Source organism: Amphiprion ocellaris, chromosome 1, assembly GCF_022539595.1.
Source record: "Amphiprion ocellaris isolate individual 3 ecotype Okinawa chromosome 1, ASM2253959v1, whole genome shotgun sequence".
Lineage (NCBI taxonomy): Eukaryota > Metazoa > Chordata > Actinopteri > Pomacentridae > Amphiprion > Amphiprion ocellaris.
Genome location: NC_072766.1, coordinates 18683301 through 18706460, shown reverse-complemented (window position 1 = coordinate 18706460; position 23160 = coordinate 18683301). Strand labels below are relative to the sequence as shown.

Below are 23160 nucleotides of genomic sequence, written 5' to 3'. Positions count from 1 at the left end.
ATGGTGTCGTACACCGTTTTATCAGCGGCATTACTACAGTTCCCTGCAATATAAAGAGTGGGCAGAAACAGAAAGGACTCAAAAATTGTGTGCACCATAATTAAGTTAGAATGCAGTAAATCTCAAAAATACATTTGCACACTATTTAGATTTTTAATTTCTATTTATTTGCTCTGTGTAAACACAGGCTGCCGTACAGCTCAATTCAGCTGAAAAGTCCCTGAATTTCTGTCACCAATTTCTGTTGGTCATAACCGAGCCATTAAAGGTTTCACAGTTGCAGATAGTTTAACAGAATGTTTCGCCTTTTAAAGAATCTAATTAGTTCAAACTTCTTATTTTTGCAGAAGTTTTAAATGAGACACATAAAATGAAGTGATATTGATGAAATACTACAATTTTAAGTTTAGATTTGGCTACAACATCACGCAAAGTCACAGATGAGTCATTCAAATAGTGACTCAAAAGTTGAAAATTGGACAATTCCTTCTGTTCTGTTTGCAGTTTCTGACTGATAAAGGGTGTAATTTTGGCAATATTTTTAAAGTTAGCATGCCTTACAACCAGCAGGTTGGTTTGGGGTCCAGAAGGTTAAATTCCTAAAGACAGACTACATTTCTCCTTATCTAAATGCTGCACATTATCTTTCCAACTACCTGCATGAATAATGCACAAGTGGCCAGAGTGAGATATGCAGATTACCATCCAAACACTGTACAGTACATTAACTTCTGAATGATTTTTTCACAACAAAACAACTCTTAATAGACCTTGGTGGAAACATTAAAGTCCTGCAAACCAAGGAGATGCAGGCTGCATGAGCACATTTGTGAATGATACCAAGTGATATTTGCAGCATCTTAAAAGCTACCTTTGTCTCCATAAAGAAGAAACTTGCCAATCAACTCAGCCTGAGTCTCGAATCTTATTCAGATCATCCAGGACGCTTCTGTTAGCTGAAGTCGTCAAGCAGTGAAAGATGTTACTGTGTTTACAGAAGTTTAGGACTGGGACAGACACGGCATTATTAAGAGGCGATACACTGTCTCATGGTTGAGCTGCTCAGTGACAAATTTAATTAGCTTTTTAGGTTGTCAAGTTTGGACAGAACAAAAGATTGTGCAGACGATCAAGTACGCACAAAGTCTGGCGTTGTACGGAAAACACAAATGGTAAAAAACTTTGCCTACTGCAAATCTAGAGTGAGGCATCACCTTCACACATTATTTTCTATTTTCCGTCTTTTTCAACAGTTTTCCCCCTCTGTTTTTGTGCCTTCAACTTCTCCTCTATCCAGTTTGGGCTCAACATAGTGTGCAATTTTAGCCTGCGCTTCACATTTCAGTTTCCGCACTAATACCTCCCATTAAGTCCTTCGAAGTTTATCTTCAGAGTGGGACTTTGACACGACTTTTTCACCCTTCCACATGTGCAGAATGCAGCAGATAGAACTAACTACACTAGTTTGTGCTATTAGTCCTGTCATACTAATAGGAATAGCGCCAAAATGTAAAGCATAAACAAACAGGGTGGAGTTGAACTTCCCTTAGTAACATATTCTGATAGTTTGAGACTCCTTTGCTTACCTCTCCAGAGGCTGGTTCCACAGCTTTCAGCAGGTCAGACACAGCTCCTGCAAGTGTCCTGGCAGCCTTCATCAGGTCATTACCTCCTCCCACATCGTCCTCCATCAGTGCAGCCAACAGCTTCACTCCCTTTGACATTTCAGTCAGGTTGGAGGAAATAGTAGTGATGGCGCATCCCACTGCTGTGTAATCTGTGTCGGTAGGATCACCTGAGATGGGACAGAATAAAAGAAACCATCAGGGAAATATAATCATGGAAAAGTGAATAAAAGCGATTCTAAACCCAAACAAAGACGAGCGCAATTGCTCTCCAGTGAGTTTTCTTCAGATTTACTGAATCACGTAAAGGAAGCAAACATTCAGCAATGAGGCAAAAATATTTGCCTTTAACCAAAATTAGAGACTCTGAATAAACACATCAGTCTATTTTAGCAGAGGGAAACAAAAAGGAAAAAATAAGGAAACCGAGAACCATCTGCTATCAGTCTAAAGCCGAAAAAAATAACAAATGATCAACCTATTCTAACATGGAGTGGTACAGAGCCAGTCAATACCCCCACCAGCCCACACTCTCCAAACCACAGCGGGATGTGAGGGAACTATTAGATTTTATACAGATTCTACAACGATGGTAATGAACACCAGACTGATGGAAAAGTTCTACTTTAAAGTCACTAATTGGCCAAATAATTTTAACTGCAGAAAATAGAAACCCCTAAAATGTACTTGTAAAAGTGCAGGCACAAGTATTTACACTTTCACCAGCTTCGTTATGGGATCTAAAAACTTTAAATCATTGACATTAAGTTTTTTTAAAACGCCACCATGAAACAATGTATATTCAAGCAGTCCTATGTCCTTTAAATTTCAATAAATTAATGCCCTACTAGTGGAAAACTGATTCATGTCATGAAGAAGAATAAAGAAAGGCACATTAGTTGAGTCATGTCAGGGCCACTAACCAGCAGTGAGGTTGACAACGGAGGCTGTTCCGGCCGTGATGGCGTCCACCTGGGAGTGGATCTCATGTTTGGATTCATCCATCTTGTTTTGGATCCACACCTTGGAAGCCTAAACAGACACCAGAAATAGTCGGTACAACTTAAACATGGCAGCCAGTTAAAACGTTTGACAGCTATTATCAGTAGACGTGTCCTTTGAAAGTAATCTATGAGTGTATGATTGTTGCATACTAATTCTACATGTGCGGTGTACAGTACCATATCTTGCCCCAGTGGTGGCAGGTTGTCAACCTCTCCCAGGTCTATCTGGGCCTTCTGTACAGCTTGCATACTGGTGTTGATGGTTCCCATCAGAGCCTGCTGTGCTGAGCTCTAAACATAAAGGAAAATAAACAGATTCAGTGTCTCTGTGACTTTTAAATGAACTTAATTAAGGAAAGAAGACTGCCTCCTGGGGTGACATAGTGGAAAATGATAATTCTTCTGCCCAGCTGTATTGCTTAAACAAACTCTTGCATTAGTGGCTTTAACAGGATTTCATCACATACTTTTTCTGCTCTTACCAGAGGTGGCATGTGTCCACGGTGCATCTGGCCCATTGTGATCTGCTGCTGAGCAGATGGCATGGTACCCATGCTAAGTGACTCCGTGCCAATGGAGCCGGAGCGGATCACCCCTGGAAGTGCCACGGAACCGTGCTCCACACGGCCGACACGGTTAAACTGCTGCTGAAGGATGGTCGACCTGCCAGTATGCAAACAGCCAGAGAATCAGCACTAAAACTAAAAACAGTAATCAGGACTCCACACTAACTCTTTACATTGGTGGCACTGGTGCAGCTAATTTTTTTGTTTTGGTGCACCACAAGTCTTTCAGCAGGAATAACACATTTGAAGCATGACCTTGATTGTAAATTCTCATACACATTATTTAAATGACTGTAAACAGGAACAAAGGTGCGGTTAAGTGTTTTTAATAGGTGTTGTACATTTAAGCTGCTCTTTCTCATGTGGATGATTTGGGAGTTAAAGCTCATAAAAGGTATCTCTTCTTTGGCTATATTACAAGCAGTAATGAGTTTAAATGCCATTTATGATGCCTCACTACATTAATGTTGCAGGGAGGAGAAGCACAAGATGAGTTTCTTTGAGACATTGTGTTTCCTTCGTTTTAACTCAAAACACTGATGCGCTGACAGCAAAAGCACTGTGGCCATCCATACTTTGATTGCATTCTTTTCAATAACTGCAGTGCATAATGTTAGCCACTTTATCACATCTCACTATTTTCCACTGATTGACAACATATTTGCAGTGGTAATGTGCATCCACAGACTGAAAGGATGAGGGGGGAGAGTGTAGTCAAGGTTGTTCCCTGAAGCTAAATCTTACAGATATACTCTAAATGCTTCCAATGCAAACCACTGGTAGATTCCACAATTTACTGATGTGTCTCACATGCATAGACAGATGCCCTTAGGAGGGCGTGCACAGAGAAGCCTCTAGTCCCCATTCAGCTACAGTGGGCGTATACGGCTCAGACAAGTGTGCGTCCAAAAATTAGTTTGAAAAGGGTGTAATTAGGTGTTTTAATCTAAGATTTAGCTAAGATGAAGCCAACTAATTATATTTAGCTGGGTAGCCACACAGACTTGCTAAATGTCAGGTGTACCCGTACAACCAAAGAAAATGTTTTGTTGCACTTCACATGAGCTATCACAATTTTCACACTCTGGAGCCTTGTAATGCAGCATCTATTACAGCTTAGTCATAATATGTCTGTAAAGCAACGTGCTGCCTGGAGAGCAAAATACAGCTGAATATTTTTAAAAGCCACTAAAAGAAAAAAAGACGGCATGTGACTGCTTCTTGGCTGAGTATGAGCATCTATGGCACAAATTTAGCACCAGGCAGTGGGGATTTGTGACTTTGGGTCATTAACACAAAGCAGAATGACACTGCACAGTCTTCCCACTGTGCACTTCTGGAAGACAAAGGTTTGTTTTGTTTTTCTGCAGATAAGGCCTTCCAGAGTTTGGCTTGCTATGTCGTTGCAGTATTAAAGACTTCTGCCGTCGGCCGTGCGCACAAGAACAGATAAAAGAAAAAAAAATACCATAGCATTTTCAGCAACTACTCTCCCAGTTGAAAGCAGGAAAGCAATATCAGACTGAGGCTTGGGAGGAAAGGGCTTCAGTTACGTACCAAGAGTCCTCTGTGGGTAAATGAGCTAATATACATCTAATCAGGAAATGTTCAGATAGAGCCTTTGCCTGTCCAGTGCAGCAACATTTCCTCACATAATGATTATCTTACAGGATAAGGTCCAGCTAAGGAAGTGTTCCTGTGGTACAATGAGGTCCTGAAAGATGAATGTGTGAGCTGAGGTCGACGGTGGCAAAGAGAAGGAAATAAAAAAAAGACCTAATCTTGTGTTTTGTTACAATAATGTAAAAAAAAACGTATGCCGCTCCTGTGCTCATGGTCAAAGCATCATCAAATGACAGTTTATACCAGACTATATTAGAGTAAAGCTGGGAACAAATGGGAACTGTGCATTAGTGCTAAAAACAAAACAAAGTGAGAATACCATCAGTCACCAAAACACTGGACACACTGAGCTGCTGACTTTTGCAGGTAGAATGGTTTTAATAGTTGAAATACTAAGTCTGGCAGATGTACATACTTTTTTGGGGATACAGATTCCTCCAGCATGGTTGACTCCTCATCACCTTCTAATCCAAAGCGGTCCTTGCTTTGCTTCTGCGAGAGAGAGAGAACAATAGACATTTGTTCAGGTGAGTCAGAGCAGGAAATTGATCTCAGACACCCACATATTTGCTCCTGTTTTTCAGGCTTAAGACACATCAGAATAAGGTCATTAAAACTGAACATTATATGAAACAAGTTCAATATACCAGGTACACAGAAATACATTCTGTAGTTCACCGTTTGCTCTAACCTGCACGGTCACCTCCTGCAGTGTACCTGCGACACAAGAGCCCAGCTTTCCTGTGCTTCTTTTCATTTAACTGCAGCTGTATGACACAGTGGTCAGGCTCTATCAAGCATCAACGGATCTGAGAATGCGCCTGCCACAGGAGGATATTGATTCATTAGGATTCATCCGCGTCTCTAGAGATAAATGTCTCACCTTTTTGAGGATGATGTCAATGTAACCGGCAATGAGCTGAGAGATCTGTTCCCCTTCAGTGGTCTGAACCGAGTAGTAGCTCTCTTGGTACTCCCCAAAGTCCTACACAAACACACACAGACACACACAAAGTCTGATCTTAAACATGCATTTCATGCTGGGTTGCAAGGAAAGTAACCAGTGCTGTGTGTGGGGAAATACACAGGCTAAGGATTTACTGAGGAGATTAATGTGAATCCATGGAGACAGTTAGTCTCAGATGAACTCTACACATTGTACTGGGCTGACATCAAACTGCTGCAACCTACAGAGAGTCAGATTAGTCCAAGAGTCATCTTGGGGGAGACTTTATACAGGAAAGTGACTTTCAGCAGAGCTTAGATGCATCTTTCACAATGCCACGCTTTAAATGTTTAATCAGTCACCCATGTCACCTCTTAAATGATGAACCTGTGCTCCTCATGTGAACAGCAAATCGAACCTCAAATCACAGTGTCGCAAAAACACAGACTAAACCACAGAGCACTCAGACAAATTAACAGCAGCGAAGAGGTTGCGTTAATTTAATAGAGACAGTGCATTTTTCAGATCGGCAAGATTAAATCCATGTTGCTGATTGACTCTGGGTGCTGACACAAAGGAGTGGTACTGACAGGGAAGACAAAAGAGTCTGTTCAATAACTGAAGTGCACAGGCGAATGAAAGGACGGGCAGGCAGACTGAATGCTACAGTGATGGTTTTACAGCCACTGCAGGAACTGTTGGTTTTACTGTGAGTCTGTGGTTCATATTTAGTGTTAGAGATGTAACGCTCAATCTGAATACAAGGAATAAAAGTACCAAAACACTGTGGTGTACGGCTGCATCAGTGTCCGGCCAGATGCAGCTGGTTTTCTTGTTAAATCTCTGTAGTGAATGTCGAGTATATGGGTCTTACCAGGGTGAAGCTCTTGGGTGACGCTGCCCACCTCTTCACAGTGGTAAGAGGCCACTCCTGAACCACATCTTTGGTCTTCTCATCCACTCTCATCACAGATTCTTTGGTAATCCCCAAGAGTCGCGGCACCAGCTTGTTCTTACTCTTCATTTTTTCCTGCAAAAACATTTGAAACACATAAACTTCACAAACCTTACAAAAACACTAGCACTAAGCACCAAGCATTATACCAAACAAATAATGAGTAAAACTGAACCACAGACTAAAGCATCATGTCATAAAAGATCTCTAACAAGTAGACTGTTTGCCAAAAAATGACTACTGAGAACACTATTCGCAAAAAGGCATGAAGTGGAAAAAAAACAGAAAAAGTACACCGCTGATAATCTAGTCAGTGATTATAAGGATTTTATTTAAATGCATGGTCCTCTGTCTATGTTTCCTGCTGGGGAGTGTCATATCACAGTGCTTTGGGATCCAGCATGGTATTAACTTGTCCCTGTCCAACTGTGCAGCTATGAAAAGCCACTTAGGTTAACTTGGGTTAAAGTAAGGCCTGCATCTGTTCTTCTTGTTGACAATCAAGGCACTCAGTGAATGCTGTGACCGGTTGGTAGCCAGTCTAGCCACAAGACTTAAAGGACCTCACAACAAATCAATCTACATTATTTATTACAGTTTTTTAAGCTTTACTTCATGGCTTTGCGTGTCTAATAGAGTCAGTTCAGTGTCTATGAAGTGGGGTTGTAGGTATTGCTTATCCAACATAGATCACAGTTGGCACATCCCTGGTTTGGAGAAGCAGATATGAGGACCAGGAGGGAAATGAAGCAGTGAAAACGCCTTTAAACAGGGCTACCTATACAAACCTCTCTCAGTTCAGCATTTAGAATATTTTCCCCACTGTACAATGTCATCAGACAGTAGTAGCGAAGCAGGTATATCACTTGATGTTCTCTTCAAAGTCACCAAACTCTTTGACAGAAATGGTCATTTTGCCTTGCAGAACACAGGAGTTGTTGCGCTACAGCCAGCTTGATCAGTTAGTTTGTTTGCTTGTGTGTCTTTAGTGCTTCAACAAGTTAGTTTGCATCTGAATTTCATAAATATAGCACGCATTCGGACTGATATTTATGTTTTTGTTTAGGTGGCTAAACTACGCTTTGCTGCTAAGTTCATTGTTTCGTTTCTATGCCAGTCGTCCTCTTTGGTTCTCCAAACTGGAGACCAACCATCTGACCAAAATTTAAAAAAAAATACCTTAAACAATCCCACTTCAAAAAAAAAACAAAAAACAACAAACTACCCCTTAAATATATGTCTCGTCTTCATTCATCTTTATAAAATGTAGTATCTCTGCTGTCTTCGCCTTGAATATACACAGCATTTGTGCAACACAGTTACCTCGCATCGACTCACATCGTCTAAATAAAGTGAAACCACAATATACAAAACCCAAGATTCAAACAAACCATTTTATGCAACAGTTTTATTTCCTCTAGCAAGAAACAGAGCCCACATTCATTTTCTTTAATTTTCTTATTCCTCTGCCTGCTGAGGGTATTACTGGAATCAAAGGCAGTTAGAGAACAAGACAGATTAACAACTGAAGCAACAGAAAAAATTAATTCATAAGCCTCACAGCATTGAAGTCTAATTTTTCTGTCATGCTGATCAGCCAGGATGGTTATTCAACTATCTAAGCAGTGGGAAGACAAGCTAACTTTTCCCAGTTAGTAATTAATGTGTTAGGTCTTAATCATGTCTTTATCTGGCTGTCAACAAGCGTTGACCTCCCCCTGCATTCACTAAACCTCGAATGTCATACTCCAGTCGCTCCCCGAGCTGTAACACCGAGCCCTTCTTTTCCTTTCACCTTGCATGGAAAGAGCAAATGTTTCTTCAGGAGCTGCAGTTGGGGAGCAGATGGACGGAACGTGATGGGCTGTGACGTGAGGCCAAAGAGGTGAGTTGTGCAAAAGTCCTGCAGGGCCCATAAACTCTCTGAGGCCTCCAGAGGTTATAGGTTAGAGACTGTAGGCTGCATTTTTTCCAGGGTTATATTTAAAATGTTTCTGCTCCGCTGGATTACGCTCAAGGATGACAGACAAGACAAAGGTGAGCAGGTATGATGTCAAACTGATCAAGGGGAACACTGATCCAAAACCCTGAGGTGGAACAAGGTTTTAGATTTTTAAACTTAAAAGCAATAAAAGACAGAATACAGTGCCGACTGTGGAATATGTGAACTGCTGCAAATGAGGACTTGATGAGGTGAGCTCCATGCAACAGGGAGCTTTTGTTTTATTATACTTCATCTTTATCCTCTGCTGATGAAAGCTGCTGATGAAAAGCCAGGAACTGTTTGACAGAGACTCCAAAAACAGAAGCGCAAGTGACTTTTTTTCCCGTAATTACCAGGAGACAGCAATAAATCTGAAAAAGTGGCAGGTACGTGCTTTTTCAGTGCAAACAGGGAGGTTTCCCATAACTTAATGCAGGACATCCCCTTGGTGACAAATGATGTGAGGAGGAAAACGGGAGTTATCTGTCACCCTTGTCACAGCAGTTCCATACTGTGGGCACTACGACTAGAAATCAGCAAATTGCTCCCATCAGCTGGCAGCTGGACTTATTCGAGAGCGTAAGTGTCACAGGTTTTACCTGTACGACGTCTCTCTGTATCTCTCATTCACTCCACTTCCTCCCTACCCGCTCTGAAATAATCTCAGTGCCACAGTTGGCTGCAGTGACAACATTTGGTTTCCTTCCAGGAACACACAGAACTCCCTGCAGAGGAGGTGCTGCTAGTATTAGTGAGTGAATAAGTGAGACAGAAACATGTAGGAGATGTATGAGGGAAAATGTATGGATTACAAATCTTGAAAAGGTCCCTTTTTGTACTATATCATTAAGGGATTTTTTTTTTTTGGTCAGAACTTGCTTGTGCCAGCTGTAAAAAAGTAGGGCATTTTCCCCCCAACAGGTACTCTTGGTTTAGGTGATATAAGAAGCTTTGAAAGTTCAAATGGACACAGACAATTTCCCCACATGCCGAGTACTGCCATCAGCCTCTTTATCCAGTTAACACCAAGCCCAGAGGACAGATTTCACACTGAGGAGATAAAAGCCTCCGACTACAGTTCAGCTAATTCCAAAGTCTGCCTCCTCATTTAAAATAAATAAATAAAAAGGTAAGAAAAGGACTTGAGGCAGGGTTTTCTTTTTTCACTTTCTGAGGGTAGAAGTTCACTTCTTTGAATAAAATGATACTTTGGCACTTTGTTAAAGTTTTGGTAAAAGCACAGAGATAAAGGTTTTTTTCAGCTTACCTTGACAAGGAAGAAGGAGACACCATATGTCCGCAGAGACCTCGCCAGTTTAACATATTTCACTTTTGCTTCAATCTCTGTCATTTCTCCACAGTTCTTGTGTTCCTGCAGGGTAGGATGTTCATGTGTTGAGCATATGAACAGGTAGTGCACAATTGACACATTGGTGAAAATTAAAAAACATGTACATTAATGAAGAGGACGATGTGACCACACCTGGAATATTTTCTTCTCAGCTCCTCTCTGCTTGATGTATTCTTTGGGGAGAAACTCCTTCAGGCTTGGAAAGAAATGAAACACACAAGAAGGTGAAACTCATGCAAAAAGAATCAGCTCTCCATTTTTTTCTGTGACAGTCAAACTTTAAAAAAAAAAAAAATCCATTTTATAAATCCCCAATTTTGGATTTATGAACTGCACTCAAAGGTTTCTATCTACGAGTTTCTTAAAATCAAGTCAAGCATGTAATACACTTGATATCTGACAAAGAATCTGGGATAAATGGGATTCTGTCTTTAAAATGCTAAATTTTACATTACATTCTTCATGTGTCACCACAGACAAATGGTTTCATATATAGATGCTTACTCTAAGAATCCAGGTTTGTGTTTATGCTCTATGTGAGGTCCAAACTGGATCTGGGCCTGAATGCCTCCAAACTCACAGGCTTTGTCAAATGATACGGGGTGGGAACCATTTAGGATGTCATCTCGAGCCTGAAAGATACGTGAAGACATTAACTGTGAAAAAGACTTTTAAAAATGTAAACACTAGTTATTAGTATGTTATTATAGCAATCCAGTTCTTTTCTAGAAATACACACTTTGTAGTTCATCAAAAAGTCAACTGTCTACACGTTTTATAAGTTAAGCGGCAATATGATGTGAAAATGAAAAAAATCTTTGGTACAGTGCATCTTCTGCTCTGTAGTCACATCCTCTCCTGGTAGGAGGAAGGGAAACCTCATCTTCAAGTGGTGCTGTCAATTCCATTAAATACATCTGATTTGGCTTCAGGCACTAAAACTGCACCACAGTGTCTCTGTTCTTGACAATGGCAAGATGCTGCTTCAATAGTTGTTAACTGTTAAATTGTTAAAAAGTGAATGCAGAGACAGGTAAGGATGTTAAAAGTCGCACCTGTACGTAAAGCAGGTTGAGTTGGACCGGGTCTCTGGAGTCTACATTCTGGTCCGAGTAGAAGAACTTGCGTCTGAGCAGAAGAGTCTCGTTCTCATCCACCCCCTGCTCTCTGAACGTTCTGCTGTGGTCCAGCCAGTTCACTGAAAACACAAAATCAAATCAGAGCAAATCTCACACTTGTCTCCCAACTGGCTCCTTTCCTCACTCCACTATCTTTACATGCCAGATCTATTTTCTATTTTTTTCATTTTTTGTGGGACCCACTTAGACATAATCAAGGCAGCTTCTTCCATGATTTATGAGTAGATACCCGGACTTTCATTTGAGATGGACAGTCTTAGTAACGCTGCATCTAAAACTGTGTATCTGTTTGGAACACACAGTTACAGTTGAGTTCTGACTGAAGAAAAGTGCCCTTTTTGACACAAGCTATGCTCCAAACTACACAAACTCACTTCCAATTATTTCTGGAATACCAGCAAGCTCTTGTCTCTTCCACCACGCATTGCCTCACACAGCTCCCTCGACTCCTGTCACAGTTTGAAAACTACAGAGTAAACCATGGAGTGTCTATTATATAGGGAGCAGAGGATAAGAGAGCGAAGGAGTGATTTTGGACACGCTGTTGTAGTGCAGCTGAGGTGAAAGGGGTGCAACATGGTTTAATGGTCCATGGCGGCCTTGCACCTTCCTTCCTATTGAACTGTTCCTGCCCCTGCTTCTTGTATGTAAATTCTCTCCTCTTCCTGCCTACATCTGTGATTGACTGTCCTGCTGCCCAGCTCTGTGCTCCAATCAAACTGCAGAAATCACAACACCTGGCTTATAAGTGAACCTAATCTGCCAGCCGTGGCAGCTGTGCTTGAGCAGTTCGCCTTCGTGTCCTTAGTTTCCGTCTTCTTCTTTGTGTATTTTGTGTAATTCTGCAACACTTGCTTCTGTGTCTGCTAGCTGAAGCTGATGGTTGCTCATCTCTGTGTTCTGTAGTCACTAACCAGTGGATACTAGTGGCTCAGGGCTTTAATTTGTGTAATGAGGCGACAATTTGACTGCCTGGAGACGAGGCCAGGCTTAGCTTTTCCACCACACCCACAGTAAGTCAGAAATTCTTCTGTTAGGTGCACCAGGATGGCTGCTGCCTTTGTATTTCAGCCCGGGTAGGAAGTTTCGTTGTTCTCTTTAGAAGTTCACATTGCAAGTCGAAGCTTCGTTAACCACCTTTTGATTTTATTTGCTTCACTGATTTAGCAGCATCCCCAGGCTCCGTTTTTCTATCGCACTTTTCCCTTCTTTGTTTACTATATCACTATGTAATAAATAACTTGGCTAAACTACAAAAAAAAGAAGCTTTTATGTCGTGTTCCTTAACCCTAGCAGAGCTGGGACATGAGAGAAAATTACAGTGGAAAATGGGAGATTTCACAGAGAGTTTTGAAAATAAGGAATTAAACAGTCATTGTGTACGGATATTAAATATTCAGACATGATCATTTTTGTTTAAGGAGGAAATAATCTACAGATCCATCACTGCAGGGCATTTTAGCGATAAACACATCATCGCTGACCACTCCACCCTCAAGTCAAATACAGTTCTGCAGCATTTTAGTCACGTCTGTTGTTGTTTCCTGAACTCACAGTCATCATCTGTGTGCAGTTTGGCTTTCAGCTTCTCCATCTTCCTTTCATCACGCAGCAGGGTCCTGTCCTTCTTCAGCGTGCCCATCCCTTCCTCCTTCTTCTCCTCCACCGTCTCCTGGATCAGAGAATATTCCTCGTAGTTTGTAATGCCTGGGAACAAAGCAGACATTCCCATCAGAGTCAAGCGGATACGTGTTTCGTTTAGTATATGCATTTGATCTGATTCTTCAGGCTTTAAATGCATCTTTTTGTCTCCTAGTCACATTCAATTTCTATGTCTGTTAAAGCTCTACGCCATCAAAAGCAATGAAAACTATTCAGATCAGACTCAAAAAACATTTTACCACTTTGTAACATTTCATTTTAAGGCACATTTTTACAATCATAGGGTACAAATGGCAGTAAATCAGATAAAAAGGCAGAGTAAAAGATGTGATGTACCTATTCTACTGCATATAGTCACAAGCAGCTCTCCCACTGTTTTGGAGTCATCCACCATGATGGTTTTAATAGCCCCATCCAACATTTTGATTTTCTGGGGTCTTTGCTTCTTCTTGTACTCGAGAATATCCTGCACAAAGAGACAATGCAGAGGGAACAAAAAACAGAGAAGAAACATTAAATGAAGGAGAGAGGAATGCAGGAACTAGATGTGAAAGAAAGAGACGAAGAGAAAGACAAAGTAACGGCCAAGAAAGTGATCAAACGCATCCAGGTTGCGTGGAGAGAGGGGAGAATATAGGCCAGAAAACCTTATTTAACGGCTGCCTATCACAGCCTGCTGCTCCCTTCCAATCACAACAATGAGGGGAGATTTGGTTCAGAGTAATTGGTCACAGTCATGCCTTCTACCTGGGTTGCCTTTGGTGAATTTGAAGAGGAAAAACCGTTTAGAGAAGCACAACTACAACCACAAATGTGCTGAGAGGCAGAGCTACACAGAGACCCAGAGTCTGCCGGGCCCTTGGCAGCAGCGATCAGAGACTTTAAAACAAGCTGGCAAGCGATCTACAGCTGGCTGGAGCACTTCTTAAAAACTCACTTATAAAAGTCTCTTTTGATGTTCTCATTGTCTTGATATCCAATTTTATCCAGCGCTTTTATCTTCCCGTTCTGTCTCACTGTTTTTGTACTCCTGTATAGGATTTCTGCCTGAATGATATTCTACATCTTTGCTCCCAGCTGTTTCAGAAACTGCCTGGTTTTAATTTCCCTTCAGTGGATTTATAAAGCATTTTTTAATTTAATTAAACTGTTTAATTATGCTCCATTATTGAAACATTTTGCTGATCTATTCAAACAGAGATCATTATATCGTCTGTGATCTCATCAGTCAGTAATTTGCAGTCAGAACATCTGGATGAAGTTCAGATGTTGATACGATGACAACAGCTACACACATAATGTCAGATGCGAGGATTGTTGTTTGTTTGTGTTAAAGTCCAGTGTTTGCTGCTGATGAGTTTGTCCAGGTCAATGTTATTCACACATACCTCTCCAGGGTTTCAGTCACACACAGCTCCCAAGGTAACTCTGTGTGTTTGTGGTAACACACTGTTCTTCAAGTGTTCAGCCCTTTGCCACACACAGCTCAGAGTAAACATTCACTCCATGGTATGTGTTTGTGGCTTAAACACATTGACATATTTACCCCGTTGCGGAGCATGTAATAGTCCAGCGTCCTTCCAGACTCCAACCAGATGCCTTTTCTGGGGTCTTCATCAGACAGAAACAGACCATAGTCTGAAGCTGGGGCAGGGCAAAGAAACATCAACACTTTAGACGTTACTGAGATGGAAATTATTCCTTATGCCAGGATTAGATTGTGTGTTATCAGCCTCACAATGGTTCCACAGCAGCAGATGCAGGGTCTAGGGAACAAAGCTGAACATCTGGTACAGCAATTGCTAATTTTGTCCCATCTAGAATGTCATAGTGGTGGCAAATAATAAACGCAGCACCTGAAAAAAATCTTTTTGCTTTATCTGAAAACTTTAAACGTTTCTGTGACAATGGTTAATATGAGGCCAGGAATCTCTTCATGCACATCTGTAAACACAACAAGACAAATGAGGAAAAGAAAGCCAGACACTCCACTCATGAAAACAGTCTGTAACTGATTAGAGTCTAATGTGTGATCACAGAAAGACTGTGAGACTCCATGACTGACTTTTACAGGCACAGTGGCCATACTGAAAGACAAATACTATGTAATGCAACAATGGTAGTTCACAAGAAAATAATACTAAGAAAAAAATCAAAGAAGACAAAAACAAATCTTTGCTGTCATGAAAAGCACTTAAAATGCTGCACAAATAGACAGGACACAGAATTGTTGTTTTCTTTATTGACTCCAATTTTTAAAAACACTCAGCAGTTTGTGAACTTACTTATCTCTTCCTAAAGTAGTAGATTTTGTATATTAACCTATCAAATGATGCTGAACTTAAACAACTCTCTGGAGATACAAGGCTAAACTGTTTAAATCAAACGGCATATGCAGCTTTTATGAATTGTGACAACCAATGTATTATTGCCTGCTGCCCTAATCTTTGCCAGGACCAGTTCTGTCTCTATCTTTGCTATAAAACCTCCTGAACAATCCTTTGTGGTTTATACACAAACCTGTGTCCTTACTGGGAAATTTCACAAGAAGCATGTTTGCATGTGATACTAATGGTGATATTTGAGAGAGTTTTTATTTGAGAAAAATGATAATCTATCATGAGAGATTTATTTCATTTTTACAACCTATATTATAAATTTTAAGTTGTGACAAGAGTACTTTGTTGCCAACTGCAACCAAGAAATGGGCAATATAGTGGTGACAGTTTCAGAACACTTATCAGCTGACATGGACACAGATACCAATACATCTGCGATGAGCTGACATCGGACCTTGTATATGAGCCTGGTTCTAACTCACCCTGTCCAGTTTGAGCCTCCGGGACTCTCTCTCTGATGATCCTGCAGGCGTCGTAGACAGCTGTGGAGGGCTCAAACTGCATCGTCTTCACAACGTTGCATTGGCGCACACAGATTTTCAGCGACAACGCCACCATCTTGGCTGGCGGTGTGGGCGGGGGCTGCAGCTACACCTGGGTAAAAACAAGGACAGGGCAGGAGAGGCCGAGTTTATTTCAGGGCACAAGTCTAGGAGGTGTAAAAAAACTCATCGACTGTGATAAATGAACCAGATGTTGAAGGAGAGCAATGACCTCTAAGTTTAAATGGAGACGTCTTACAAGTCTGTCACACAAGTCTCTTGCTAATGGCACAATTGCGATTTTCGATATACTATAAAAGGTCCACTATTGTATCTGCTATCAGTGCTTAATAAAACATCTATGTTATTTTCCCACTAGACAAAGCACAACCTAAAACTGTCTTTCACATCCATGCATCTGTGCTTTCCTGTAGGTCAGCATGTTGCTACGACACACACACACACACACACACACACACACACACACACACACACACACACACACACACACACACACACACACACACACACACACACACACACACACACACACACACACACACACACACACACACACACACACACACACACACACACACAAGAAAAATTCCTTCCCCTCGCGCTGTCATAAACTATGAAATTTTATGAATGTGAAGAAAGTGCTAATTTGTGCACAGCGAGGCCATTGTTATGCTTCATAAAACAAAAGAGCTGACAACAAATTTATCACTCTTTGAAAATGGCCCATCTGGTCCCTGTTGGGGACAAAGAAAAAAAGTCTCTGAATATTCTGCGCAAATGACATAAAAGGTAAAGCAGAAAAGCAATCCACAACAACTAGAATGTGGAGAGGCAATCTTTTTCATATTAGGTGCGTAAAAACAAACCACTGCCTAAATCTTTGTCGTCTCTTTGCCGGTGCTGAAAAACATCAAGAAAAGCCTGAACAAACATTATCTTCTTGACATATACACGGGCGGCAAAGCAATTTCCAGCTTGTTATCGTAGATAAAGTCAGCATGGGTCCAACGTTGTTAAAGAAACAGCATGCTCTATATTCTCTTACCACTTGCTAACAGACGGGGGAACACAAAATGCTGAGCTGTCAGCCTGCCACTCTTCACGGTTTGTGCTTCACTGCATAAAATCTAGATTTCAATAAAAACTGTGCATTGTACATTGAAAACCATAATTAAAGACAGACTGATTCCTATATTATTATTGCACAGAGTACAATGAAACTGGGGAGCAATCCTGGCGGTGCATTAACAAGTAACAAAAAGCAATTGAAAATGGAAAACTAGATTCATTTAAGGTGCTGAATGTAAAAATGATGACAAAACATCAATGCGTAAAGTGACTATTAGATATTTTTTGCAAAAATACCAAATCATAACGTGAAAACAATGCGACAGCATGCACGGGGACACACAGAAAAAAAGTACACATTGTTATCATTCAGTAAATTACAAAGGAAGAGGATGACACTTCAGAAGGCCGTGATTCACAGCTAAATGGAGGAAGAAAAAGGAGGAAAGTGCTGTGACCTCCCTAACAGAGCACGTCCTGTCCAGGACCAATGGGAACACAGAGCAGCTCTGTGACAGGCGGGGCCAGAGGTCAGAGGTCAGAGGGCCATGACTGAAGTACAGAGGCAGCCTCTCCTCGGCTCTGCTGGCATCTGACCCCGACTCAGACATTCAGAATCTGGTTCCTATGTGAGATGTGTTCACAGACAGGAGTGAAGGTGTTTGTCTGGACCACCATGTTGACACTCTACTGCGGTATCCTGAAGCGAGCACAGGCAATAATACAACCAGGCATTATTCTAATATGTTTAAGTTGCCAGAAGAAAGAAAAAATTACACAAATGTGTCAGTTTGTCTCACTTTAGCACCTCGTAATGTCATTTTCACAGACCAAATAAGCATTTTAGGCAGCCTTTCAAGCCTGTAAATTTCTCTCTTAATGCATTGTGCTCCATCTTAATCAGTGCAGTACTTCCCCAAAACCTCCTGCTGATAGTGGCTGGAACAAAGCCAGACATTTCCAGAACAATTGGCTCTCACTCGCACTCCCAGAGCAGGATACAACTTTCACTACAAATACCTGCTGCTCCTTTACTCTTTCCAACATAAAAACCTTTTAGAAGACCAGCTTCAAAAGCTAAACCAGCGTATGAAGTGAGGAAACACTATCAGAGCTGAGCGTGGTAAACATGTATTTAGGCACATTTTTGAAACACTATAAATTCTGTATCATTGCATGAATCCACTGAGGAACTGCAGCTCTTGCCACGGTTCTTTTTTTTTTTCAGTCCCTTTATCTGTTACGATTAGACTGCATACTGGCCTCAGAGGACTGGGTTTTATTTTTTGTATTTATTCACCTGTGCAAAATGACAAATAATTTAATGTTCCTCTTTTCCACTGTATCGCTGCAGCATCAGCCTTTACAGGGCTGAGGAATGGTTGGACAAACAGCAGGAGGAAATACAGAGATAAGAAGAAGCAATGATGACACAGCATGACAAATTAATAATATGATGAAACTGTTACCAGTGGAAGTTTGAGCAGGTTCAGCAGGTATCAGATATAAAGACTTATTTATGGCCATGTACTACAGGCACAGAAATTACTTTTGGATTTGAACATTTAGCATTGGCAGTGTTTTGTTTTTTTTGTTGTTCTAGAAAATATGTCCTCTATTCGGTTTATCTAAATCTTGTATTGAAGATATTGCTCTAAAAAAAAGCTGTGACAAAAGTAGACTTTAGGGGGAACATCTGGTTCAGAATGCACCAGACAGATGAAAAGAAAAAAAAGTCAGAAAGTGTGCATTAACCATGAGCTTGGTATCAAGTAAGACCAATGTTTACGAGTTCTGTGTCACTGCTTACAACATAGAATCACACTGGCTATGCTTGTATTTAGTGTTTTAATGTCACCTCTTTTGAATCTTTCAAATGAGACAAGACACAATGAAAGACAACTTTAAACTGCACTATAACATGCCCTAACCATGAGTAGCTTCCTCTTTTGTGCCTTGGATTTGTTGATGTGACAGCTGACACATCCAAATCAACCATAATATCCAAAACTAGAATTATCGTCTTACGGCTGTATTTCTACAACAGTGAACAGTGAAGTTGCTGTTTACATCCGTGTCTGTCCAGACTCATTTATTATATGTAGCACAGCAATTTCAGAGTGATAGAGTTGGATATAAAATATCATCGGTTCATTTTATCCTAAAAGACATTTGTGGGAAATGTTGTCATAATTGGTGTATGAGTCCTGGAGTTATGGCCAAAGTGTGTTTCGTGAGGTAACAGTCATCTCCGACCACCACAATCTAATCAATTCATTCTCAATTCCAAATAAACATCTGTGCCAAATTTGAAGAAATTCCCTCAAGGCGTTGAAGAGATGTTTGCATTACAGGACTGGAACAGGCAGACAACTGGACACCAGTGTGCATGGAAAAATACCAAACATTTATGGAAGATACCAAAGGAATAAAACTTTCAACCATAAAGATTAAAAATATTAAAATATAACCACGTTTGGGCAATATGCTTTAAGGGTTTTTGTAGGTATCCAGAGAGAAAGTTGAAACACTTAAATATTCACAGAACGCTCCAATCAGGCAGTTGAATTTTCATTCTGTACAGTCGTCTAGCCTCCCTACAGGTGGTAACTCTGATGGCGCAGAAGCACAATGTTGGTCCAGTAATCCACAGACTATTCGAGGTCCCAAGTCAGATTTCAAGAATGTAAACTGAAGGGCAATCTTCAAAATACAAAAAAAGGCTCTCACAAGATCCTTTTCAGCCTTAGCAGTAGTAGGGAAATTGGTTATGTCACACACCATGTTTCATTTATCCTTCCGTAAACCGTTTTAAGCCTGTATAAGATGTGAATCCTCTGTGAATTGTAATTTTTTTCATTGCACACAAACAAGACATTTACAATAATGACTGATTTGCCTCAAAGTAGCACAGCCCAAAACATCTTCAGCTTTTTAAGCATTAAATTTTTCACGTGACTAAACACAAAAATGCTTGGAAAAACTAATTAAGAGCTTGATTGTGAGTATGACACTCAGACAGCTGTTTTTTTCTTTGTTTTTTACAAAAACGAAGGTAGATCTCTGTTCCATCCCGCATCAAGACAAATCAGTCTCCACTGAAGCTGGATTACCACCAAAGCATCCTATCATACATTTTCCCTTCCCTGCGATGAGAAAGGATTTGCTGAGATCAAATGTGATCGTAAAAGCCCCAAAACACTTGAGTACAACCAACTCATTAGGCTGCTACCAAATCCAGTGTGGGAATACGGCTCCAGTGAGAATGCAGTATTAACAGTGATCATGATGCAACTGAACAGTCAGCTGTCTTTACTTAGAAAAATGGATTATTTCCTCATATTTTGTGTAAAAAAAAAAAGTGCAGAAATTGTCAAAGAAACACAATAATAAAGTTTTGCAGCAGTATCATCACAGTAAACATGGTCTTAAATGTCTGTGCAGAATATTTTAACTACCAAAAAACTATTCAGAACATGCAATTTGCTGTTGCCTTAGATTTAATGATTACTTATAACTGCGGACAACTCAAAGACAAACCCAAATCTGTTAACAACCCTAAGATTCGTCAAGCAGGAACCAAGAATCCAAAGTACGAAATTCTGTTTTTCATTGTTTTTGTACATAATGACATGTCCCCAATGTGTCTTCATAAGGCCCAAACAAGATGACAGGAGACCCTCATTTCCTTTTCCTCTATTTCCTTTCTCTATAGATCATACAGTGTGTCTCTGAATGAGTCTTTTGTGGTGTCAAAACAGGATAAGCAACATCCTCGCCTGACTACAGATTGACCAGTTCAACCTAAAGCTACATTGAAATAGCCCATTTAGAGCAGGTCTACGACCCGGTGTGCACAGCCATGCTGGTATGCCTGAGAACATCTCTGCTGTCTTTTAAAAGGAATTTGAAGTCCACTTTGAAGGAAATGTGAAACTTAAAATAACTTGTGGAAAAGGAGTGTGATATAGAATCTTTAATGCAGTCCATTCAATTTAACAGGTCTAGAGATATTTCAATCTGGACTAAGTAGCAGACAGACTGATCGACCACCATACAGGGAGCCATCCCGCTAGTGTGGCTAACAATTATGTCTGAAGGGTAAGAGAAAAATCAATATCCGCTTAAACATCAGCTACATTTGGAATATTTTCACCACTTTACCCTGCTGTCAGACAGTGAACTGAAGCCATTATATCCGCCAATGTTCTCTTCACAGCCAGCAGAATATTTCAACAAAAATTGTACTTTTAGATTGAAGGACATGGGAGTTCTTGGTCTGATGCTGCCTTCATCGAATGGTTTGTGTTAATTGTGTGGCTGTAGTGTTTTAAAGAGCTCCCTCAGATCTGAACTAATCTGACTAATACTACACAGTAAAAAAAAAACTGTTGTTTTCACAGTAAAATTCCGGCAGCTGTGGCTACCGTAAAATTCTGGTAAAACATTTTCTACATTTACAGTAAAGAAACATATTGATATTGTTGATTTTAGGGTTAAAAAACATGCTTTATTTCATATTTTACTGTAAAAAAATATGTTGTAACCTTTAAAAATGTGAAAATGTACATGAAACTATTATATAAAATAAAGTTTGTGTGACCTATTATAAATATTACAGCATTTTTCCATTATCAGCACAACAGTTAGTGTATTTAACATCAAATATATGTATTTTTAGCAAAAATTGCAGTTAAAGCTGTTATAAACATTAAAGCATATGTCCGTTATTAACACAAAAGTACATCAATTTGACCGGTAACAGATTGTAGTTTTTATATGTAATAAATACAGAAATTGCCATGTTACTTGTTATAAATATTGCAGCAGCATGTTTCCATTATCAGCACAACAATATGTACATTTAACTGGGAAAAATTGTATTCTTTTCAAGAATTGAATGCAAAAATGACAGCATTGTTATACATATTACTGCATTTTTCCATTAAAAATTGTGCAGGAGTTGGGAAATGTATTTTTTCAAGAGAAAAAAAAAATCGAAAAAACACACTTTTCTCCCGATTTACCTATTTAAGGTTATTCAGTGTTGTATAAGCTGCATCAAACTGTTGTAGAGCTTACAGATTTTAACCGTCATAGTTTGACAGTTTTTTTACCGTAAAATGTACAAACATGTTTTACAGTGTATGTTTAGATGGCTAAACCACATTTTCCTGCTGATCCCAACCACTGGAGGTAATACACTAACTATAGTTAAATGCCTCATATAAGTCCACTTAATAAATTAAATAAATTTGTAATAATGCCTCAATTTGAAACCTCAATACGTAAAATGGCCTGATTTGGTATTTCACAGGCCAAAGAGCCAATTGGGGTCAAATAAGGCTAATAAGTTGATAAAATTACAAGCGCAGAAGCACAACAGGTTTTCACAGCACAATTTACGAATGTACACTGCAAGAAACAAATAAAACAAGCTTGACACCAGACTTGCATCTTCAGTTCCAATTGATTAGATGAAGGAGAGCTGCACTTTCAGTGATGACTACAGCAGTCTGCTATCTCACTCTTGTCTTCATTTTTTTCCATGCTGGTGAATCCATCTGGGTGCACGCCCGTCTGTTTGCCTGCATGCTTTATTTGCCTGCCTTGCTGCTTTATGTGACTGTACAATCCATCCACCTGCTGCACCAGGGAGGGAGCTGTCCGTCTGCAGCTTCATCTGTCTATTTTCATTTCAGCTTTGCTCCACGACATCAATGCTAATTCACGCCAAACCAGACCAGAGCGTTTAAAGCTGCCACAACATCAGGAAGCTTTTGCAACCATTAGTCAAAGTGAACTCCTCCTTAAGCAGAGATTAAGGAGCCACTGTCCTCACACACCGAATCTTGGAAAAATGATAGACAGAGAACATATAAATCCATAATCATTAATACACTGTACACTCCCACATTGTAATACATAAGCTTCCAGCCCCCTCCTGACTTTAAACCCAACTTCACCAGTTACACCTACACTGCTTTGATCTACTGCAGGCTCACAGAACAAAGAATATTCAACAATAGCACTCTGCTGTAAGCACCATTTTTCATGTGATTTACACAGAATTAAACTCATTAAGGGGGAATTTAATCAGAGGAAATGGGCTTTTAGTTAAATAATAAATGCAGATTTACAGATACACGTCACCCACATAAAATATGTGTTGAAATTCATTATGTTCTATACTTAAGTCATGTGAATCATCTCTGTCACTACTGAGCAAACATCATGCTGATGATATGGAACTGAAAGCTTGTGAAAAAACCCTGCAAATTAGCCTTTAGTTAAGAATTTTTAGCCTTGTTACCAGTGCGGCTTCAGAGATGATG

General features: G+C 40.1%; 1 protein-coding gene across 3 annotated transcripts in view; it reads right to left on the bottom strand.

Moving 5' to 3' along the window:
- tln2a (talin 2a) overlaps window positions 1-23160 on the bottom strand; it is a 102122-nt gene that overhangs the window by 39697 nt on the left and 39265 nt on the right. For all 3 annotated transcript variants that reach the window (XM_023291347.3, XM_055010752.1, XM_055010749.1), the window contains exons 3-17: window positions 15677-15848; window positions 14402-14499; window positions 13192-13321; window positions 12748-12900; window positions 11110-11252; window positions 10559-10686; window positions 10187-10250; window positions 9971-10075; window positions 6639-6794; window positions 5702-5803; window positions 5234-5310; window positions 3112-3292; window positions 2807-2920; window positions 2549-2657; window positions 1587-1795 (exon numbers count right to left, since the gene is read on the bottom strand). In XM_023291347.3, coding sequence (XP_023147115.2) covers window positions 1587-1795; window positions 2549-2657; window positions 2807-2920; window positions 3112-3292; window positions 5234-5310; window positions 5702-5803; window positions 6639-6794; window positions 9971-10075; window positions 10187-10250; window positions 10559-10686; window positions 11110-11252; window positions 12748-12900; window positions 13192-13321; window positions 14402-14499; window positions 15677-15812 — 1905 coding nt within the window. In that variant the 5' untranslated portion in view covers window positions 15813-15848. The remainder of the gene's footprint in view (window positions 1-1586; window positions 1796-2548; window positions 2658-2806; window positions 2921-3111; window positions 3293-5233; window positions 5311-5701; window positions 5804-6638; window positions 6795-9970; window positions 10076-10186; window positions 10251-10558; window positions 10687-11109; window positions 11253-12747; window positions 12901-13191; window positions 13322-14401; window positions 14500-15676; window positions 15849-23160) is intronic.